At 33.7% G+C, this 11,133-nt stretch overlaps 1 protein-coding gene across 1 annotated transcript in view; it reads right to left on the reverse strand.

The window, feature by feature from the left end:
- The window catches only part of LOC100373485 (laminin subunit alpha-3-like), a 53,734-nt gene extending 43,423 nt beyond the window's left edge, over nt 1–10,311 (reverse strand). Inside the window, exon 1 of the mRNA XM_085491982.1 lies at nt 9,955–10,311. Within this exon, the coding sequence (XP_085348108.1) occupies nt 9,955–10,242 (288 nt within the window). The 5' untranslated portion in view covers nt 10,243–10,311. The remainder of the gene's footprint in view (nt 1–9,954) is intronic.
- Nucleotides 10,312–11,133: the final 822 nt, after the last annotated feature.

Consider the following 11,133-nt stretch of genomic DNA (forward strand, 5'->3'; position numbering starts at 1 on the left):
TGACATGATTCAGTATAACAAGTACAATAAATTACCTCTTGACCTTTTAATTCATACAACATGTTAATGGCCCCACCCATGTTGACAAAATCTATTCACTGTACCTTTTAGTGTCAGAACGTAACAGATGTTACATGTTAGAATTTTATCAATACTTTTTATTACTTCTTTTTCTGACATTTTAATACTATTCAACGCACAAAGAGGATTTGAATTTGTAAACAGAGTCAGAAAACTAAACTGAAAATAGGAAAACACTCAGGCCTGACAATATTTGCATAAATTTGCATGTTTCCATATTTGGAATGTTAAACAAATTTACAAATCTGTACACTAGTAACAAAACAAAACTGAAATTTCCTAGAAATTTGCTAAATTATTCTATAGAGAATAAACTTTGGATATTAAAATTAATTTTGTGTATATTATTAATTAATCTCAGATGTATAATTTCTAACCAATTTTCAATTCAAATATGGCCACAAAATTCAATGTTCAGTGGTAAATCACAACATCCTTGTTTTCTTCGAAACAAATATGGTAATCCACTTATTTATTTATTTTAGTCATTAATTTGCAAAATATCGAAACATTTGTAGTGTAGTTAACACATTGTCTGCTGAAAGCCTCTACGGAAGTCAAAATAAAAATGGCGTCAAAAGAAGATGTCCTAACATTTTAACATTTGTGCTAGTCAGATGTATCCATACTTAAAAATGAATACACACCAGCATCCATTAAATTTGGCACTTCGCTAATAATTGATATTTCATCCAAGTATAAATTAGGTTTAGATGACTTGGTGACATCACATTACACATAACTGAAGCAAGAGGGGATGCAGTTGGCAAGGTGATAACAGTGTACTTAATGTCTATTTTAATTCACCGTGTTACATGTACAATTGGAACTTTATTATGAAGTACTAAAAATATTCTAACCACCTGCAAGATCAATAAAACTCGAAATAAATTGCTTCATTTCAAGTTCCCCTTCATCCAGTAAATAAAATGTTGGTTTTTTGTTCAATGATTTTCATCTTTTTAGTATGAGATAATGACAGAAAATTTGAGTACAATTAATGGTCAACTGTTCTATTGGTTGTTAAAGAGATAGAATACTACTGTAGGTAATTTTATAGAGGTTTAAAAGGTGAAGGTCTGCATACAACCTGCATTAAGGCCAGGAAAAAAAATTCTCTGTTTCTTGTTTCTTGTTTCATGGAAATTTTAAAAGCGACGAGGCAATTTTTTTTTTGAATACTGAGCTAAAATGTAGGAAATTTTAGACAAGTGTGATGACAAGCACATTTTGGAATGCTTTAGAAGGAAAAAATCGTTTAAGGCGCATAGTTCAAAATGATGCGCACGGAAACGAGAAACAGATTTTTTTTCTCAGCCAAGAGTATAAACTAACACTATTGCCATTTTCTTGATGCACGGAATGCATGGAAGTAAATAAACCTTCATCTTTACAGGTTCTATAGTAGACAGAATGCTGACCTGATGATGAATCACATGATACCTGGTACCTGGGAGTGGGGAGTGGGTGGGGTAAACCAGTTAATGATCCATGATGCTTGCCGTAATAACAATAGAAGCAGAATAACCAGCATGAAAACAAAATATCGTCACAAATTTTCAAATGTCAGTTTTTTTTAGTTGTGCATGTGTTGTATGTAAATTGACATTTGGATCTACGGTCATAATAAGTCAATGAATGCAAAAGTTTATGTGCACTTCTAGTAGTGATGGGCTGAACCTTTTCACCACCAGTTCCCTCTTTTCATCACAAATTCACAAAATAGTCCAGTTTAACGTTTGCACTTTCCTTCAGAAAACTGACAAAAAAGCCAAATTTTTTGCATAAAAACTGAAAATTGGGACTCAAATTTTGTCTATTGGCTCCAGAGTTCCTTTCTAAAAATATTGAAGATTTTAAGAAAATAGTGCAGAATAATTTGGGCGAGAAAGTCTGGTGGTGAAAAGGTTAAATACTGTAGAATACTTTATTTTCGCTTGGAATTTATTTTTGCTATTTTCGCTGAAAGGATGATTCCGTGAAAATAAAATCCAGCGAATATACTTTTTTTCCTATATTTCACATTAAACTCATGAAAAATCAGTGAAAATAAATTCCAAGCAAAACGCCCAAAAAAAGATTTTAAATCTGCATACTACGAAAACAAGGCTGTTGTTAATTATCAATAAGAAATGTCATGGCAACTGGAGAATTAGGGAAAAATGTCAAGAGCTACATTGTAATAGTGACTGGCATTAACTGCAGCTGTTACATATACCACAAGATTACATTGGATCAGTTGACATAGTATAGTCAATGCTTGCATGTGACAACGACACAGATTTATCCAATTATGATTTAACTCACAGTCTGGACAGCGGAACAGTCACAATCCCACATTAGTCAGATCAGAGAGATGTACAATATGAATTTTCATCCCATACAGTCTAGATGGAGAGGATGATGATGAGGAAAAGGAGGAAGAGGGGAGGAGGGGGAAGAGGAAAAGGAGGAAAAGGAGGAAGAGGGGAGGAGAGGAGAGGGAGGAGGAAAAGGAGGAGGGGGAGGAGGAAGAGAAGGAGGGGAGAGGGGAGAAAAGGGGAAGAGGGGAGAAAAGAACGAGAAGAGGGGAAGGGAGAAAGAGCAGGAAGGAAGAAGGGGAAGGAAGATTTTAGATATTGTACAACCATTCTATGATTACTGTAATTCTATTTTTAGTAAGATTTTGCAATTACGATCTTGTAATTTCACTAGTAATGATATGTTATGCATTCATCGAGTTTCAACATTCATGGATTTCACAAAAACATACCAGTGAAAATAGTAAAATGAAAATCCAGTGAATTATTATTGCATTTTTCTTTTCAGGCCAGGAAGTTTTTCTTTCTATAGATAGCAGTGTTACGCCACATGGCGTGACTAATAGAGAAGTAAATAGCTCAATTATAACACCCAGCATTCATTTATCATATTATATATCCCTATACATGTAGCTCCGACTATTATCAATTCAGCTAGTTGCCAATCATCTCATTTTACTATCTCCGAAATTTATGAAATACTGAATCCTGAATGAAATTCTGTTTTCAGAACAAGGTCAGTCCTGATTTGAGAAATCGCCTAGTGGAAGCTTCCAAGAATAGCCCAAAAAAATTGAAAAAAGCAGGCGATGGGTTTCAGACTTAATACTCTCACACAAAAACATTATTTTGGTTACGAAAAATGAATTCTGTGAGGCGTGAATTAATGTATACAAATTTGCAGTCACAAATGATGTATTATTTGCAAAGCCACATATCATGTTTTATAGTACTTGCATGTGAGTCGTTATAAAGTTGTCAAGCCCATAATACAGGTACTGTACATGTATTCATTATACTTCACAATAGATATACGGGACATGCATGTAGTGAAAGAGTAAATTTAATTACCCGTTTATGATGTAATGATATTAAGATGCAAATAATCAGAGCTGTGATTTGTTACTGTTTGTGATGATTGATTTTATACAATTTACGAGGTATCGTTTTCACGGACACAGATGCACGACAGACTCCATTCTTGCAAGGTCACTGCGGTCAATATCATTTTTTATTTATTTTTCAACTGATTATTTGTGTCAATTTTTCTTGTTCTTCCAGGAGACAAATCATGACATCATGTTAATTAATTGCAATAGCAAGGATACAAACTGCAACATTTTTCAGAACAGAATAGAGCAGAGCAGAGTGGATTTTTCAGTTACTTTTTTTATAACGGGAATGTATATTCATATGCAAATTACATGCAAAGCAGCCAGAGAAATCCTTAAGTAATAAGCTTTTTACCTAAGCCAGTTACTATTAAAAAAATATATATTAAAAAAAATAAACTGGAGGCAGAAAAAATAATAATGGCAGAGACCATAAGCTTATATGGTTGGGTGACACCATTTTAATTAACTTATATACCGGTATTAATTTTTCAATATATTTGCAAAAAAAACAAACATTATCAATAACCTTGGCTTTATTGGATGGATCAACTGGTGAGGTCATATTTAGGGCACATAACATTTTTTTAATTATTCAGGTTTACATAGCTCTTGGAAACAAGTGATGTACACAATGTATGTACACCATGATAGGTATATACCCGGTACATATAACTACTAATTATTATTATGTAACGCTGTTTCACTGGTAGAAATTTTATGATACATTGGCAAAGACAACATTTCACGAAAGATTGCTGCGTCTCAGCGTCGTTAGGACCCCCTCTCCCCAATGAAATGTTCACCATTCCATCAAAAGACCATCTTTTTTCTCTTCAAAATTACAAACATTTATCTCTTGTGAAATAAAAGTTGTTTATAGTATATTTATTGGGTCCATATGCAGCCACATCTACGTATACATTGGGCGAGTACCTCCAAATCCTGGAAATGACAGGTCAAGTCAGGTAATGTTAGATGAGGTCAAGACGTACACCAAAGATACAATCCAGACGCAAAAAAAAAAATTATACTTTTTTTTGGTATAAAACCAGAAAAATTTCACCTCCATGGCATATTGAGAACTTTTCCAATCTCAAGTGGCATTCATTTTATTATGAGTTGAAAGCTTTCATGTAATTATACGGTTCTTTATGTCAGCCACATCTTCATGACAGATTTACATATGTATTTATCTGCTGTAAGCTAGCACAGAATCTACCATGCTACATGCTGACCTGTGTGTGGGAGCGGGCTGGATGCCTCAAAATACGCTGCGATAGTGTAATAAGCTAGGCTTACACAGCAGTAAACTCATTAACAAAGGGGTCACTACAAAGGAAATAGACATTTTACACAACTATTATAACAACATTATTGTAAAACAATTTTGATTCCTAAAAATTGGTCAAATTTTCAATATTAACAAAATCATCATAAGCTTTAGTTCGGTAGGAATGGGACAAAATGTACAATGTAAGTCCATATGGTTTAGATTTATTTTCACAATACAGGATAAAAGGGGAACAAATTGAACTGGAACATTTACAGTTTGGTACGAAAGACAAAAGTAACACCTGCGTCAATAACCCATGTATTTAATTGCAATCTCAATATTTGGACAATAATTGAAATTTCATAGTGAAATTATTTTAATTAGCAATTTATATTAGTTTAGCAATGAAAAAATATATTAAAGAGTTAACTGGAAAAATATTTTGATAATTGATTGAAAAGTATTGTTTTGTAATGTAAACATGTGATTAATGACGGAAGTGTGAATTTAATAAAAACATGTTTGCACATGTTTGTGAAAATAAGAGTTTGTATAAAGTGAATTATATTTCTATTGTACTTGCACAAGATATCAACATGCCCCCGCCATCAACCATAGCACATGCCCCTCCAACTACTGTGCACCACCATCCACAGAATGAGGGAACTGACCTCAAACTGCATAGAAGGGTAAATATTGACTGGGTTTTAATTTTAGCAGATTTGACATTGCAGATATTCACTATGTTTTCAATTCATGTGTTTGTGTACAGTAAACCATACATTTTATTGTTTACTTTGCCTATTCAGAGATTTAAATTTTGTGCATTTAGCTGTCAGTTAAATACAGAAAAATAAATATTCAGGTTATAAATTATTCTTTCAATAGTAGTTATAAAATTATGACTTCTTTTTAGTCGACAAAAATTAACGAAACAGCTAATAGAAAAAACTTTCCTTTGAAAATGTCCATAATAAGCTCACTTTGAAAATGCTCAAACTTCTTGACCATATTTCATGTTTATGGTTAACAGGTGGTTTCATTGCAGTGTGTATATTTCAATCACCTGCATGCTCAGTGTTAAATTGTCATTATTAAGACTACAATAGGGAGAAGGTATTGAAAGTGCTATGGATTTGATGACTGTTATATAATTTATTACATGAAATAATACTGTGAAATTGAGAAATCTATCCAGGTTTATACAAATATTACTGACCATAGAGAATTTTAATTTCACAAGTGACAATCGTTCATAAATTTTGTAGCAAAGAACATTTCATTTTCAATATTTAAACAAATTAAACTGATTACAGAAGACAACATTTCACATACATATATGTACTATGGATCCCTGTAAAAGAATCCATTAAAATAATAATTTTCTTAATATTAATATTATTATTATTCTAAATATCTGGACAAATGTGATTAGAACTTTTGAATGAGCAGTGAGTTCATTGTATATTAAAAGTTCATGTCTGAAAATATGGCAGTTGTAAAGATTAATAATTTGATATTATAAATTAAAATATTATTTCTGCTATACCAGTTGTAAGAAGAATTTAACCGTATTGGTGACTAAAATTATAATCATGTTGTTTCAACTTCAATGATTTTATTTTTAATTTATTCTATCAGGGGCTTACAATTAATAACTAGGAGAATAAAGATTATTAAAATGTTTAGTTTGAGTTCCTCTATCAAATGTGGACATGCTTATTTTTTTATTATCAAAACTGGGTTTATTGTTGATTTCCCTACAGGACTATTTTTTTGGTATTCTAGGTGCAGATTTTTTCCTCAAAATCAAACACCACCCCGAAAAGTTGCTAATCGTGAATCCTTAACTACCAAAATAAAGTGATGATCTAATGTAATAAAATTATTTAACGATTATTCTAACAAATATTTGATAAAATGTTATAATTTACCGTATTTGCTTCATTAGAAGTGCATCTCCAATAGAAGAGCACGTAAACGAAAATCCACAATTGTTGTAAACTGAATAGTTAAAATATGACTTATTTTTACAATAGAAATTCCTCAGTAATTTTTACCTCAGTGCATATGCTACTGAATGGAACATATATGGGAATAACCATACCCAGCATACAGGACTACTTTTTGCAATTAAACGTAACTTGACAAGGGTTGTGATTACATCAATCATAAGTTCATGAATCTGAAACAGTCAGTATTTAGATATCGTATTTACTCTATTAAAAGCGCATCTCCGATAGAAGCGTAAAGCAATCATATTGTACTGGATTATTAAAATATGACTTATTATATATTGAGCTATATTAATACCATGCATGATGTTAAACCTTACACACCCAAACCAGACAATAGATAATCGATAACATTTTGGGTGTGTCGACTGAGTCAAATCAGACAACCACACCCACCCGCTATGACTCACCGAGTTGGGCGTGTCAAATAAAAATATGACGTTATATTTAGAGCACAAAGGAAAACATATTTGCAGCAGAGAGTCATACTCCAACCTTTGTCATTACTAAATTTTAAGGCAATTTTTTTTTTTAACTGAAAACATGCTTTTCATATGTGATCAATTTGTTTTTAACTTTGCACACAGTCATTTTTTCCACCACACACATTTTTGTGTGTCTTCTAATAATTCTGTTATTAAATTTTGAATGAAATGGTAGAAATTGTTTACATCAAAAGTTTTAAAAAAAAATTAGAGAAAGGTGACAAGAATTTACTTTTGAGGTTAATTAATAAAAGAAACACTTCACCAACACATGCGACAAACAGCAAGAGCATGTTATTGTTTAAACACAAGTGTCTACCCATGAGTCTGTGCATTTTAGCAAGTGTTGTTATTGTCGCTGAAGACTCAATTCCCATGCATGCACAGGTGTGACAACCCCTTTACTTGAAATATTGGCAGGTAGCCTGTTTATGCCAATAAATATAACTATAACTAATTAATAAGAGAACCTGCAAGCAATGACAAACATTTTAATTGAATAAAAAAGGAAAAAGAATGAAAAACTTGGGGATCATAAGTGATTGAAATATTTCATACAGCTTAAATTACCGGTACACAAAAACTATGAATTTAGCACCAAGCAAACTAAGAATCCTGTAGATTTGATTTTATGCAAATTAATTTTAATAAAAATTTTTTGCAACATTATTATTATAACCTTTATTTTATGTATAATGTAATCAACAGGTCCTAACTGACACTCAAGTCAGAAATTACTTATTTTTTATATTAAAGCGGAGGAGTCGCCACTTGCGCATGCGTCAGATGGCTATAGCGTGTCATTGTTTACAAACAAGCGTCTACCCATGGGTCTTTGCATTTTTATCCCTTATTGCTATCGTTGCGCGTGCTCAGGTGGCGACCTTCCCGCTTTAAAATACATTGTTTATTCACATGAAATTCAAACATACACTGCGCGACGACCACCAGCCTTTAAAGCATTTTATTATATTGGGCAGTACTTGTTAAATTTTGTGTAAAAAAACATAGTACTGTATATGTTGCATGGGACCCATATCAATCTGAAAAGTTGTGGCAACTGGAGTCAATGCAAAGCTAACTTACAAGATGAGCTACTCGATCCTCACACCTAACAGTTAGACCAATCAGAAAACGGCTTGTTAGCTAATAGGTTCAACTCAACAAATAATATAAGTGGTGTTCTCACTGGACGAAATAAACCTTTTATTTGAGAAAGTTGTTAAATACTCAGGTTATAAAAATGTGTGTGTGAACAGAATACGCCGTTGTGGCATCAGCGTTTTTAAACGCTAAACGTCACACCAGTTCTCAACTTCTTGCATAGCGCAATGTGCCGTGTGAACACAATACAGCGGCAAAACGTCAGATGTTACAGGTCGAATGTTGAACTGGTCAGATGAAGAAACGAGATTACTGATATCTGTATGGAGAGAATTGAATATTTAAAGAATGATGGACGGACGAAACAGAACGTCCAGGGATGCTATAGTATATGCTGTGATTGCAGAAAAAGCGGCTGAAAAGGGGTTGGACAGGACGTCATTACAATGACAACAGAAGATCAAAACTTTACATATAAAGTACAGAGAAGTGACTGAGCACAACAACAGAAGCAGTAGAGAGCCGAAATACTACACGAAATATTAGGTGGAAGGCCAGCATTCAATCCTCAAACACCGGTGTTTTTACCATAGACCCTAAAAGTTTGATTAATGATTTTTATGGTCTATGTTTTTACTAGTAAGTTAGAACGCGAGCAGACAATTCAGCTGATTATCTGACATTTGCACACACAAAAAACAGTGTTAACACCAACGTTTTTTAGATGTGTGAGAACATAGTTGAGTCTTTCATAATCCTTTCTAAGTTGAATCAACATTGCTGGCCAATCCAACATGAAATTTAAAACTATATATTTTATACATGTAGCTCATTCAGTACAATACTAATTTGAAGAAAGCAGACTGTCTCTGTGAGCATATGCAACAAAACATGCTATGCAACAGACAATATGTCCAGACTATACACACACCGGGAGAAAAGCAACAGGTGTAAAATAAAGGGAAATGTAAATTTATAGAAAATAATAATTATCTTTCAAATGGCAACGTGTGCTTTATCACGGCATCTATCACGTATGTGAAAATTAATGAAGTAGAAAATATCTAGGACATTAATGTTGTTCAACACCGACAGTTTGCCCATTGCCATGGTAACAAAAAGATCATAAAAAAACAGCTATAAATAGACTATTAAAAAGTACAGGCATATTAATCCAAAACACTCAAAACTTTGTTTTCCTTAAAATGCACATTTTTTCTTAAAGTCTTGATAACAACTCATTACTGTACTCGATCAATTATATTAATTTAAGTTAAAAGAATTTTCTATATTATAATTAAAATAATTGGGGTATTAGAGGAAACATTGTTGCTATTTCATGTGCACTCACTGAAAAATGTGCAAAAGGAATATTGAATTTACAAACACGTTTTACGTGCTCACAGAATCTACTGCGGGTACGGAAACCTCGATAAATAGGGAATATTTAAAATTATATATTTTGCGGGTTTTCACTCTCAATGGGGTTGGTGATAATCCCCGATATGCACAGCCTGGGGGATCGAGGGAGAAACCAATATGTTGATTTGGAGGGGGTCATTAATTTCAGTGTTTACTCACCAATGTGCAATATTCATTGTTTTTAGGGTCCGTCTCGTACCCACAAGTGCTGTTTTCTGGTTCTATTATCGGGTCGAGGTTCAAAAACGACAGAAATTCGATTTTACTGATGCAGGCGTGGTAGGTGACGGTTCCACTGCTCAATACCTTCTCACACGCCTGGGAATTCACATTTTCTTGCGTCCTCGTATTATGAAGCAGAGTTAAAAACACCAGCAGAAACGTCCATCGCTTAAAACGAAAATGTGGGTGTGGGATTCGAAAGTTGCAGCCGGTATCTGCCGCCATCTTTGATATTATCCCGTCCTGTAAAGGGCGTCAGCTGCCCGGGCTACTGGCACTGTTCACGATGCCTGCTCGCTGGTTGGGCGAAGCAACGGTGAAATTACACGAAAAAATGGAGAAGCTTCTCAGCAACGGCGATGTTTTGAAGATCGCATCACGACGAGGAACTGATGAAGAGACAAAAAAAACAATACTTGACAATAGTAAAAAAATTACACACACACACGCAAAATGTCAATACAAAATAGCTCACCCGTGCAAATGTGAAAGAGTATATTTTAGGACACCGCGCGGGTCAACAACAATTTAATATGCAATATCAGAATCAATATATTTTGACAGAGGAGAATTTAAAAATACAGAATAAAATGTTGAATAAGTCGAGATGTAATCCTACGTTATAGGATTGGTATTTTCACTTTCTGCTCAAGATCATTAAAGGGCAGCTTCCACGTAAAAAAACATCTAGCTTGCTGCAGAGCGGTGAACAAGGTCCAGCGGCGGTGCCGATGACTGCACGCCAACACATCACACTTTTTCCGATAACAAATACTCACCTCAATGCACGCCATAAAAATACATATTTCTGTACGTATCCTCGAATGACGAATATTTATGAAATTTTCATAATATGTCGCATATATATCTTTGTTAAAGCGCGTCCTCATTGAGTAATACCGAACGTGGCTATTTCATCTGCTGAGCCATTCACCTATTGTGTGTTTCAAAATAGACGGTACCATTCGGTTCACTGATTGGCCCTGGGATAATTGTTAGGGGTCAACTAGGTTGGGAGAATCCACATTTCAAAATCAGAAACCCCTTGTTGGTATCTTTTGCGTTCAAAACAAAAATAGAAACGGTAATCTCATTTTGTATGTGTTTATTAACATG

Source organism: Saccoglossus kowalevskii, chromosome 17 (genome assembly GCF_978046115.1).
Source record: "Saccoglossus kowalevskii chromosome 17, keSacKowa6.1, whole genome shotgun sequence".
Taxonomy (NCBI): Eukaryota; Metazoa; Hemichordata; class Enteropneusta; family Harrimaniidae; genus Saccoglossus; species Saccoglossus kowalevskii.